Genomic DNA, 12697 nt, shown 5'->3' with positions numbered 1-12697 from the left:
GGCTGAGCCTTTGCCATTCTGGTTATTCTTCTATCCATTTTGATGGTTGTCTTCCGTTTTCTTCCACGTCTCTCTGGTTTTGCTCTCCATTTTAAGGCATTGGAGATCATTTTAGCTGAACAGCCTATCATTTTTTGCACCTCTTTATAGGTTTTCCCCTCTCTAATCAACTTTTTAATCAAAGTACGCTGTTCTTCTGAACAATGTCTTGAACGACCCATTTTCCTCAGCTTTCAAATGCATGTTCAACAAGTGTTGCTTCATCCTTAAATAGGGGCCACCTGATTCACACCTGTTTCTTCACAAAATTGATGACCTCAGTGATTGAATGCCACACTGCTATTTTTTTGAACAAACCCCTTTCAACTAATTCAACTAATTGCCCAATTGCACAGCCTTAAGAGCGTGCATATCATGAATGCTGGGTCTCATTTGTTTTCTGAGAATCTACTGAACCTACTGGTAACTTGTTTGCCACGTAGCAATAAAAAAAAAAACGAAAAACCTTGATTATTCTGGTTAGTCACATTGTACTGCTATTATTTTGAACAAGACTGTATATATATATATATATATATATATATATATATATATATATATATATATATATATATAGATGTTATAGTGATGTGTTTTATAATCGTATATTGTCTTAATGTATGTATATAACATGTTTTATTAGTATTATTAGATAAAATTACGTATTTTTAGATGCACACACACTCTCGCTTTCATTGTGGAGCTGTAGGTGCCCTCATGACGATGACAGGCTGAAAAAGACAAACAGTTTATGATTAAGAACTCTGCATCATATTTCACATCATTCATAATGCTGGCCAGCATCGACAGGTTTAGGAAATGAGCATTGCTTACCAGTTGAGATGTGGCAGTGCAGCAGGGAATCACCTTGCAGCAGTATGCGGCTAAAGTGGCAGAGAGAGCAATCTGAGTCACCGCCATCAGTTGATCTAACCCAATTATTTTACCAAGTCCATCCTGTGAGTAAAGAGAGTAAACGATATATATAAATAACGAAATTTAATGGCAAATATTTCATCATCATGTAATAGTTTTGTCAATCCCCTGAGCCATAGTGCTCCTAAAAGTGTGAAATGGCCTCCTCTTATCAGTGAAATAACTAAAGGCTAACTAAAAACTTTAAAAGATTAATGAACTTGGTTAATATTAATTTTCTACATTTAGCAACTGTGTCCGTAGTCTATGAAAGCTTTTGCTTTCCCACATCCTAGTATGCAAAGAATTATTTTCAAAAGTGACAGTAATGGCATTAAAATGTTCTCTTTAAAACGGTTTAGCTTACCTCTAAAAGTTGACATGCGTTTTCATTTACTGTATCATTATAATGCTGGTAATGCCAGCAGGGATCAAAAAATGAAGAATCCTTTATTGTCAAGAGAAGGCAGATCACATATGCCGCACATGTGACCACCTGCATTCCCAAACATGCCTTGAGCTGTTAAGAAATAAAATGATACACTCAGAAATACTTATTTCCTTCAGGGCACTCAAAATTTTAGTGTCCACATTCTACATATAATGCTTAATTTGCATACATGACACTTTTTTGCTGTTTTAGCGGTGTGTTTAAATAGTCTTACTGTCGGTAGGTGGAGATTCTGCGCTGCTATCGCCACACTGCCAGCAATAATGCCCTGTTTAGAGGAAACACAGAGTGCGTCTCAATCAGCTCCTTCAGTAGGCAGGGCACTAAGTGTTTAGGCAGGGCACTAAGTGTCCTGACTACTGAACTAGGGAGCTGACTGAGACGCACACATAGCGTTACATAAGGAACGGGCAACTTCATTCCTGCGCACAAACATCTTACATCAAAACCCATATTCTCGTTGCTTCATAAAATGATTGTAGAACTACTGTAGTGAGATGGGCTTTGTAACGACGTCTTTAGTGCCTTTATGGGTCTTGAGAGAGGAAATGACATTGGTGTCAATGAAGGCTTTTCTGAGCCATCAAATTTTAACTAAAATATCTTTGTGCTCAGAAGATGAAAAAAGGTCAAACGACATGAGGGTGAGTAATTAAAGGGGGGGTGAAATGCTGTTTCATGCATACAGAGCTTTTTACACTGTTAAAGACATGGATTCCCATCCTAAACATAGACAAAGTTTCAAAAACGAATGTTGGACGTTTGATGGAGTATTTCTGTGTTAAAAATACTCCTTCCGGTTTCTCACAAGTTTCGGAGAGTTTTTTTCGAGTATGGGTCGACTTGACCTTAATAGAGCGGAAGGTCCTTGTATGGGCCGTACGGGCTCTTCTCCCGGTAGGGCGCGCGCGCATGACTAGCGCGAGAGAGGAAATGCACGCCCATTAACACTGCTCTCAAGCTGCAGATCCAGTCGTCCGTGAACACTAATGTCGGTTATAGTCCTAGCAGTGCTCCACTTCATTCCTCCACTTTGACATTAAGCGACTTCAACGCTTCAGCACAGCATTCCGGGAAGGCAGCGCTGCATTTGATCCGATTTGAACGCAGAAATGACGGGAAGCTTCACAACATCGCTTCAGTCGCATCGCGAAGTGGATCTCCACACTCCAAGAAGTGTGTTTTTGACGGAGCGGTCCCAGCTATAAAGGTTCGGTCCTGCTTTGGAAGCAGCCGGCGAGTAAAACTGCTTCAAATGTCTCTGCTGTTGGCTATCGTCGAGTGAGTAAACTTCAGTAAACGACACGATCGCGTGCTTCGTCATTCAAATGCGCTAACGGTTAGTCTATTGTTGTTCTATATATAACGTTACACTAGTCTGACGTGCAAAACCGTTTTGCTTGCTACTGCTAAGGTTAGTCGCATACAATAGTCCATAAACCGAATCATGTCCTCATAAACTGCGAGTAAACACACACAAATGTTGACAGGCCACTAAATACAGTCCATACCACAGAGACGGACGTCCTGCTGCTGCTGGTTTTCCTGTTCAATTTATTTCAGCCTCCGAATGATTCTGGATCATATCTATTAGCTGAGCTCGATAGCAAGGGTTTCTCCACGCTTGAGGACGTCACCGCTTTGCGCATTCGTCATTCTTTAGCTCCGCCCACACGATACGCCTCCAGGCGCTCGTTTTTTTCCGGAAAGACTCGGTACAGCCCATATTTCTTTTATAAATATAATAAAACTAAAGACTTTTCGGAGATATGAAGGATGCAGTACTACTCTATAGGTACACAAGATTGACATGAGACATGAAACTGAGTGTTTCACCCCCCTTTAATGACAGAATTTTAATTTGGCTGAACTAATTATTTACCTATTATTATTATTATTTATTTATTTATTGTAATTTGATTCAAAGGTAATATAATACAAAGAAAAGTGTTATAATGTATGCTAAAATGAATCTGCAGCTGTCACGTGACACAATTCCCACAAAATTCTTTCTCCCGGCATCCCAAATGGCATATTATCCATACTAAATAGTAGGCTATTCGAAAATAGAATTAGCAGAGGTGGGACAAAGTCATTGTTATGCAAGTCACAAGTAAGTCTCAAGTCTTTGCCCTCGAGTCCCGAGTCAAGTCGAGTCAAAGATGAAGCAAGTCTCGAGTCGAGTCAGAAGTCAAAGCCAACAAGTCTCAAGTCGAGTCCAAAGTCCTACCATTTTAGTTTCGAGTCACTTCAAGTCATCTTACCACAGAAATAAAATTATACAAATCATGTATGTCTGTAAGATTTGTATTTATTTAAACCTCTTTTTATCCAATGACATTAAGCAAATACAGTAAAAAAAAGAAGAAAAAAAAGAAAAGAAAAATAAAATTTAAATTTTCACAGAAAATGCTTGTATTTCAACAGCATATTGCACTAGAACAATGCACAGCGGCTTCAGTCCTGTACTGTACTGACCTCATATTGCAAAACAGTTCAACTTTCAAATAGACATGGGTCCTTTTAGCCTAAACTTAGGGCCATTATGGGAATATTGTTTAGCTTATTTTTGGTTTCATTTGGTTTACTTTAATAATTTAATTTATTCAATTATTTTGTTTTGCTATACTTTTTATGCCAGCTTGCCATGGCCCCCCTAGCATCCCCTCGCGGCACCCAGGGGTCCCTGTCCCCACTTTGAAAAGCACTGCTATAAAGCATATGACTTCAGTTTCTTGAGGGAAAGGGCTTTCTTATGACTTTTGAAACAGTGAAAACATTCTTAATATTGCATACACTGAAACTGAAATATTATCGTCTACCGTAGTGTATAATAGACAATGAATATTAACACAACAGCACTGATATGAGTAAAGAAAAGTTTCAAATACAACATGTGAGGCTATAAGGGATTTTCTGACATCTGTTTCATATTCTTCTCAGGTATGAAGAATACAGAGGGGTGGGGGGCCCAAAACAAGCCCAATATTATTATATTATTTATTATCATCAGTATAATTTATGATCAATAATTTATCAATAAGTGAGCCTGAAACATATGAAATTGTAATCTCTTGGAGTTTAAATAGCAAATACCGATGGGATTTTACAAAATTCTTCAAGTTGCAATAAAGACTGTGAACAGAGGAGGTTTGGAAATGGAAAAAGAGAAAAAGTGACGTGAAGGAATATGGCAACTCCAGTCGGAGTTATTGCAAACATATTAGGAGCAGTGGTGAACATGCACACTATAAACCGTAAAAAGGATAAGCCCTGCATCTCAATGTGCAATCTGCTCAAAATACTATTGAAAATTACTAATATCACATAGCTACTATTTAGGATTAATATGCACTTTTTTTTTACAGTCTATGATTGGGAGTTGGTGCACAGGAAAACACTGGGAGCGCTGCAATATAGCAACGTAAAAATACATTCGAACTATACCTACTGTTATTATTTAATAGTAGTCAATACTTTTGTTTCTTTTTCTGTTTTGATAATAGCCTGTCATAATAAATAGCCTACATTATAAAAAATATTTTTAAAATTAAATTAGGTGGCTCACCTCCCTGTTTCCTCTCCATCTCTGTACATCTCTGCTGGTTGCATTGTGTGTAAAAAAATAAAAAATAAAATGTATACGTCTATTTACGTCTACAAACTATCATTACATTTATAACATCATATCACATGCCTGCACGTTGAACGCGATTTTTCTTCAATGAAGGGAAGGAGGCGGGATGTATGAGGACGAATGACTACAGCACTTGTATCGTTGCACTTATGGCTATTAGCTGTGAGAAGACAGTGTCAGTCAATGTATTTGGACAAAACAGCGACCATAAATGTAAAGAAACGAAGTTGCTTGTCATATTTTCCTAACAAGCAACCACACTTTTTCTAATAAGCCCAAAAAACCGCGACCCGCAACTCGAGATTTTTTACCGCGACTTGCCAATAAAAAAAAGCCCAAAGTCACGTGTTATACGCGGACTTCGTAGCTATGGATACTGTCGAATCAAACCAACGCGGGACCATGCGCGGGACTACAGTGATTGGATGTCGTGGAGGCAGCGCGCGTGCTCTCTGCATGCATACAGGTGCAGATTTTTTTCACAGATGCAGATACACTGAGAGCTGCGCGGCCGTGTAAAAGAAAAATTACCCCAGGTTTTCATGGGAAGTAGCAAGTCTTCTCGAGTCATAAGGCTCAAGTCCAAGTGAAGTCACGAGTCATTGATGTTAAAGTCCAAGTCGAGTTGCAAGTCTTTGTACATTTTGTCGAGTCGAGTCCGAAGTCATCAAATTCATGACTCGAGTCTGACTCGAGTCCAAGTCACATGACTCGAGTCCACACCTCTGAGAATTAGTATGTCCCAAATCGTAGTATGTTGAAAAGAGTATTCCAAAGATACCCGGATGGTTTACTATTTCCGGTCCGAAATAGTAATAAGCTGTGTCCCAAAGTGAAGTGCGCGCACTTCGAAGGCCGCATTTGAAGTGCGATTACGTCATACCTGCACTACGAAGACTGTCCCAATGTGAAGGCTGCACCCTCTGAAGGCCGCATTTGAAGTGCGATTACGTCACAGCGGCACTACGTAGGCTGTCCCAAAGTGAAAGCTGCACCTCTGAAGCGCTCTGAAGGCCGCATTTGAAGTGCGATTGCGTCACAGCGGTGCGACGAAGGCTGCCGCAATTCATGAGCGACTTCAAAATGCGCCCTTCGGTTCTCAGGCAAAGGAAGGGTACAGCAGGTGGGACCTTCCCATAACTTCGCAGCCTTCCCTATCCCAGAATTCATAGCACACTGGTGACTACAGGATTTGACTGGTCCGCATTCCCGCGGCACTCGATCAGATTCCAGTTAAAGACGGTAGCGGTAGGTAACTCAAGTGTAGCCTGGGTAGGCTACTATTGAACACAACAGCGCAAGCGCTTGAAGTAAATAAAACGTTCAACGTGCATTCACACAGTTCCCAGTTCCCTGCCCTGAGCAAGATAAACTTTAATTTCCCAATTTTTAAATGCTATTTATTTCTCAACCATTATCTCAAGAAGAGGAATCAGTCCATTATCACCCTTTTCGCTGTTTCTTTTTTCCCCCATACACTTTCTTTAAATAGCCTTCAAAATATAATCTGCGCGGCGCTGTATTTTCGTCCCGCTCCCGCTATTCCGCACCGCACCATTCCGCTCGCGCAAAATTCACTCCGTGCTCACCCGCTATAAATTATTTTATTCCCGACCCGACTGATTCAGCTAAATTTAGATGTTGTTTCCAGAATCTATCTTTTAAATTTCCCTTACAGAGACACTGGATAGGAATTGTCCGTGCAATCATTTATTTTTCTTACAGCATGCTGTAGCCTATGTCAACACCGTAACTAAAACAAATATCACAGAAAAATAGGCTAAATCAAATGTGACATCTGTCACTCAGAATAATAAGAAAAAATACAAACAAACGAAAACTGCTGACTTGTATGCTAAAATAAAGGTTTTTTTTTTAATATGAATGAATGATTGAATGAATGTTCACTGACGACGGTCAACGAAACATCGATCCTCCAAAGGCTGAATGCGTGGCCGACACAGAACAATTTAAATGGCTAGCTTATTATTTTTTATGCAAGTTATTTGTAAATTAAACGAACTGCTGTCTATTGTTCATTTTCGTTAACTTCAAACGTAGGCTAAATTAAAGAGAAGTGTTTTTTCTATAGCCTAGCTATTGTTTATTTTTGTAATGCACGTTATAATTTGTAGCTACATTAAATGTTTATACATATATTTTCTTGTCATGTAATTTAAAATGTGTAAATGAAAATAAATTGGTCTATTAGCCTACGTAGGCTTTTTACAACTATAGCCTATTTATAGACCAATAAAATAACTTAAGTTTAACATTAGAAACAACAAATTTTTATTATCAGCCAAACCAGAAGAAAACACTTTTCAACACTTTCATTGCGCTGAGCGGGAGAAGCTGGACCGGGATGGGGAATAATGCACAAGAGACTCTGGTAAGGCCTGAGCGGGACATCATCTTCTGGGATGAGTGCATATTTCCACTGTCCGCAGCTCTGCGGGGCCGAATCGGTCGACGGCTGCATGGCATGCCATAAAAAATGCATCTGAGATGATGAGTTGAATAAAAATAAGTAGCCTAGGCCTACTTAAAAAAAAAAAAAAAAACTTGGACGTATATAGGCTAAATGTTTAAAATATATTGTAACAGTTACATTTAACATAAGAAATAAACTGTTAAATAATATTTGCAATTTGACAATATTTAACCGGCCACAGATTTACATGCTTATGGTCCAGCCCATCGTCGCAGGCTTTGAAGCATGTCAAAACCCAATAGAAAGCTCAAAAAAAAAAAAAAAATTATATATATATATATATATATATATATATATATATATATATATATATATATATATATATATATATATATATATAATCTAAGAAGTAGTATATGCTCCATTTCTCTTTTTAAAATCTCCTCACGAACGTCCGCTGTCAGTTGTCAGAACCTGCTAGTCCATTAACGGCGCTTTGGTTCATTGTTGCCAAGTCTGGAATGGGGCTGCATTTAGGCTTCTGTTGCTTTGGGGTGTTTGTGGCCTATAGTCCACAGGTTAAGTTGTCTTTACTTAAGCAATATTTCTACTGCCCGCGCCCCGCATTTTGGGATATTTTGGTCAATTCTGGCCGTGATTCCGATACTTTTGAATAACAATTGGAGGGGTTTTATTATTCAGACCTGGCAACCCTGTCTCTCGGTTCGCCCTTCGTGCACTTCGTGCACTTTGAAGGCGTGGCCTGGTCTGGCCTTCGAAGTGCATGGCCTTCGAAGTGCGCACCCTTCACTTTGGGACACAGCTATAGTATACTGCGTGCACTTTACTGACCCACAACCCACTGCGAGTTGAGTTGGAAGAGGATTCGAACTACACACGCGGATAAAAAGACAAGTTTGGCCATTAACTTTTAAATGCATCATTATACTGCAAACACATGAGGAGAGTCTCTGCATTAAAGACCCACAAATGGCAGATCGAAATTTCTCTCCGATACGGTAGGAGATTATTCTGAATGTGGAGGATTTGAACTGTGACGAATCGGACGATGATTGACAGGGCAGTTAAACGGTGACGGGATGCACGTAACTAAGCGACAGAGTCCGTTAAAGATGGCGAAGTAGTAACGACGTTATGTCCCGAAGCCTGCATACTTTTCTGCTACATACTCAAAAGTATATACTTTTTCTTTAAAAAAAAAGAGTACATACTTTTAGGCCGTAGTATAAGTAGGCGAATTGGGACGCAGCATCTGAGTTGGTTTACGACGTGAACGCTGGCCTTTCACAAACTGTCGGAATCTCAAAATTACGGTAATTTTGTCAAGACGTGAACCCAACACACTTAATTTTTTATGAGCAGGCTTATAATATGTAAATAATAAATATATTATAAATTACAGTTACAACATATAACTTAAAATAGACACTTACAACAACGGAGAACGCTAGCATGAGGCTGTTTGTTGTAGTCTGAAGTTCACTGTCAGTTTTACCAACATAAATCAAATATCTGCAACCAATGAAGAAGAAAGTCAGCGCAATCTCCGTCACCTGTGGATGAGAAATAAAACTCTTAAGTAGACGTGTTTGAGAACATTTTGCTTTGATGCGAACTTAACGTGTAACGATACCCCTAAAATCTTGGGTTCTGCCTCCAGGTATTTGTATTTTTGACGAGGGTTCTTCTGAAAAGTAACTTCCAGTAAAGTCCCCGCGTCGCCTGAACCGCTCGCCGTCCCCGAGGCAACATCCGAAACCTCTACCTCGGCTTCGCCTATTGAACAGCGTCAGAAGTCTTGGGTCCAGGTTCGGTTGTAAATAACACATTCATAATATACACATTATTTATAAGATATCTTACTTGTCATGTTCTTCGGCTGGTCTTTAATGCGTTCAAAACAATCTCTGTTATATTGCGCCCACAGTTCCTGGAAAAGGCTCCGTTGTTTGGCTCCGGAATGTATCCCCCCTTCTCCCATCTGGAGCATACATCTATGGCAAGCCGTTTTAACATTTAATGGCACAGTATGTAATGTTTTTGTTGTTGTTTTAAGATAAAACCACTACACTGTAAAAACATTTGGTTGGTTTTTGTTGGTTTAACTTTAAAAAGTTAGTAACATGGTTGCCTTAAAATTGTGAGTTTATTGAAATTAAAACTTTGAGTTGATACAATGAAGGAAATTAGTTTATAAAAAGAAAGTCAAAATATTATTGTATCTGAACCACATAAAAACACACACAATTACCCAATATGCTTACAAAATCTTTTAATAATCTTTTAATAAAGGTTGTCGAATCTCAAAAAATGTTCATTGTATTAACTCAAAATTTTAATTTCAATGAACTCAAAATTTTAAGGCAACCAGGTAACTTTATTTTCTAAATAATTTTTTACAGTGTAGAAAAGTGTTTGTTGACTACTTCCATTATTCCAAATGTTTCCAAGAATGTTTAAATCCAGAGAAATAAGCAATTTAACCAGTACATGGACCGTGTCCGTGCGTTGCCTATCAATGACGTCATACCCGCCTTTCTCTCGATTTTTATTTTATTTTGTAGAAACCATGGAAACACCAAAGATGCTTAAAGGGGGGTTGAAATGCTGTATCATGCATACTGAGCTTTTTACACTGTTAAAGACATGGATTCCCATCCTAAACATAGACAAAATTTCAAAAACGAATGTTGGACGTTTGATAGAGTATTTTTGTGTCAAAAATACTCCTTCCGGTTTCTCACAAGTTTCGGAGAGTTTTTTTCGAGTATGGGTCGGCTTGACGTTAATAGAACGGAAGGTCCTTGTATGGGCCGTACGGGCTCTTCTCCCGGTAGGGTGCGTGCGCGCGTGACTAGAGCGAGAGAGAGGAAATGCACGCCGAAAACAGTCTCTCAGCTCCAGATCCAGTCGTCCGTGAACACTTATGTCGCGCGCCGCGCTTCTCTTTATTCCTATGGGTGACGTCGAGCGACTTCAACGCTTCAGCACAGCATTCCGGGAAGGCAGCGCTGCATTTGAACCGATTTGGACGCTGAAATGACGGGAAGCTTCAAGGCATCGCTTCAGTCGCGTCTCAAAGTGGATTTCCACGCCACTGCTGTACAGGACTTCACCAAATCATACCAAAGAAGTGTGTTTTTGACAGAGCGGTCCCAGCGATAAAGGTTCGGTCCTGCTTTGGAAGCAGCCGGTGAGTAAATCTGTTTCAAATGTCTCTGCTATTGGCTACCGTCGCATGAGTAAACATCAGTAAACGACACGATCGCGTGCTTCGTCATTCAAATGCGCTAACGGTTACTCCATTGTTGTTCTGTATAACTTTACACTAGTCTGACTCTGACGTGCAAAACCGTTTTGCTTGCTACTTCTAAGGTCTAACTTAGTCACATACAATAGTCCATAAACCGAATCATGTCCTCATAAACTGCGCGTAAAGACTCACAGAGGCCCCTAAATACAGTACATACCACAGAGATGGACGTCCTGATGTTGCCGTTTCTCGTGTTCAATTTATTTCTGCCTCAGATTTGATTGTGGATCATTATCTGTATTAGCTGAGATAGATGGGTTTGAGGACGTCACCGCTTTGCGCCCATTCGTCATTCTTTAGCTCCGCCCACACGATACGCCTCCAGGCGCTCGTTTTTTTCTGGAAAGACTCGGTACAGCCTATATTTCTTTTATAAATATGATAAAACTAAAGACTTTTCGGAGATATGAAGGATGCAATACTACTCTATAGGTACTCAAGATTGACTGAAACTGAGTGTTTCACCCCCCCTTTAATATAATAATGTTTTATTAGACAGGTGAGCAACACATTAATTTCACACACATCTAGTACAATTTTGTAGTTTTGTTTCATACAGTGTATACTTTTTTCTTGATTTACCCTGAAAGAATTTAAGTGAAATGTGACATTGTAACATTTGAGGGGCACATTGTAACATGACCATATCACCAGTGGTGGGGAACCTTTTTTTGGAGTCGCAAATTTTAGGACTTGCTTGACTAAATGAAGAAAACGACTTGACTTTGACTTGAGACCCAATGACTTGAGACTTTTGAACTGTATGACTCGAGAGTGACTTTATTACAACTAAAGTAATTAAATTATTTGTTCTATAAATCACAACATTAGTTGATGAAGAAAATGTAAGCTACGGAATCAACGACACCAGTTATCAGAGCTCCACATGCAGACCCTCAGCATCCCTGGCTGGAACTACAGTCCTGATCACACACAGCACTCTCACAATCTCAGCGCAGGTAGGCCACAATATATGGTAGAGTACAGTACACAATACACAGTAAAACTGCCAGCATGTATCACAAATGTTAGCTGAGTTTTTCTACTGTGTGTGTGTGTGGAGTCATTTTTCACTTACTTAAAACTAGGGATGTCCCGATCAGGTTTTTTTGCCCTCGAGTCCGAGTCATTTGATTTTGAGTATCTGCCGATACCGAGTCCCGATCCGATACTTCTATAATACATTAAAAAAGAATAAAGAAGAGCGAAAAAACGAACCAGGATGTTCCTTATTTTTTTATTTTATTCACCTTATTTTAACATTCAATAACTCTAACAAACAGAGCACTTCTGTGAGGTAGCTTGAACAATCAAGTAATAAATAACATAAATTCTTCACTTTTGGATTTTAGTGCAACAGTAAATATAAAAAAGTCCGGGAGCGGAGTTGCGCAGAGCAGGAAGTACAATGGCGATATCAGAAGCACACCCATACTCTCATAGATGCAGAACAATTAATTATGTTGGTGTGAAATAAACAGTTATGGAAATTAAATTATATTAAATAATCTGTTCCCAAAAATCCCGAAAAAATCTGTTAGTGCCTCAGTGACAACTTCACTCAGAGAAGATGTCGATCTCAGCTGTCAATCATGACATCACACAGCCGTTTTTTAAACTAAAACTAAACTTATTTAAAAAATGAACACTTGAAATGAAATCATCGTGACAATAACATAAACTAACTTTGGGAAAAAAATATTTGAAGTGTAATTTGACTGAAGTGTAATTAACAATGCTTTTCAGGTTTTTATAGGTCTAACATTAGTTTTTAGGTGGAGAAATTGAATAAAGTAGGCTAATCAAATGTAAAATAGCTGCATATTTAACTGTTTAAATTAAAGAATAATCCTTACAAAAGCTATTCAATCAAGAGCAGTGAGTGAT

General features: G+C 39.0%; 1 protein-coding gene and 1 long non-coding RNA gene across 2 annotated transcripts in view; one reads left to right on the top strand and one right to left on the bottom strand.

Moving 5' to 3' along the window:
• Positions 1–656: 656 nt before the first annotated feature.
• On the bottom strand, positions 657–9504 carry LOC137078365 (membrane-spanning 4-domains subfamily A member 4A-like). Its single transcript, XM_067445587.1, has 7 exons — positions 9361–9504; positions 9131–9273; positions 8931–9050; positions 1620–1673; positions 1322–1474; positions 874–996; positions 657–770 (listed from the first exon to the last, which is right to left on the bottom strand). Exons 1-7 carry the CDS (start codon positions 9485–9487, stop codon positions 732–734), a joined length of 759 nt encoding a protein of 252 aa, XP_067301688.1. The 5' UTR covers positions 9488–9504; the 3' UTR covers positions 657–731.
• A 1781-nt stretch (positions 9505–11285) lies between these two features.
• LOC137078374 (uncharacterized) overlaps positions 11286–12697 on the top strand; it is a 60856-nt gene continuing 59444 nt past the window's right edge. Inside the window, exon 1 of the long non-coding RNA XR_010905295.1 lies at positions 11286–11309. This is a non-coding gene — a long non-coding RNA (uncharacterized lncRNA). The remainder of the gene's footprint in view (positions 11310–12697) is intronic.

This window comes from Pseudorasbora parva, chromosome 1, assembly GCF_024679245.1.
Source record: "Pseudorasbora parva isolate DD20220531a chromosome 1, ASM2467924v1, whole genome shotgun sequence".
Taxonomy (NCBI): domain Eukaryota; kingdom Metazoa; phylum Chordata; class Actinopteri; order Cypriniformes; family Gobionidae; genus Pseudorasbora; species Pseudorasbora parva.
This window is presented reverse-complemented; position numbering and strand designations above follow the sequence as displayed.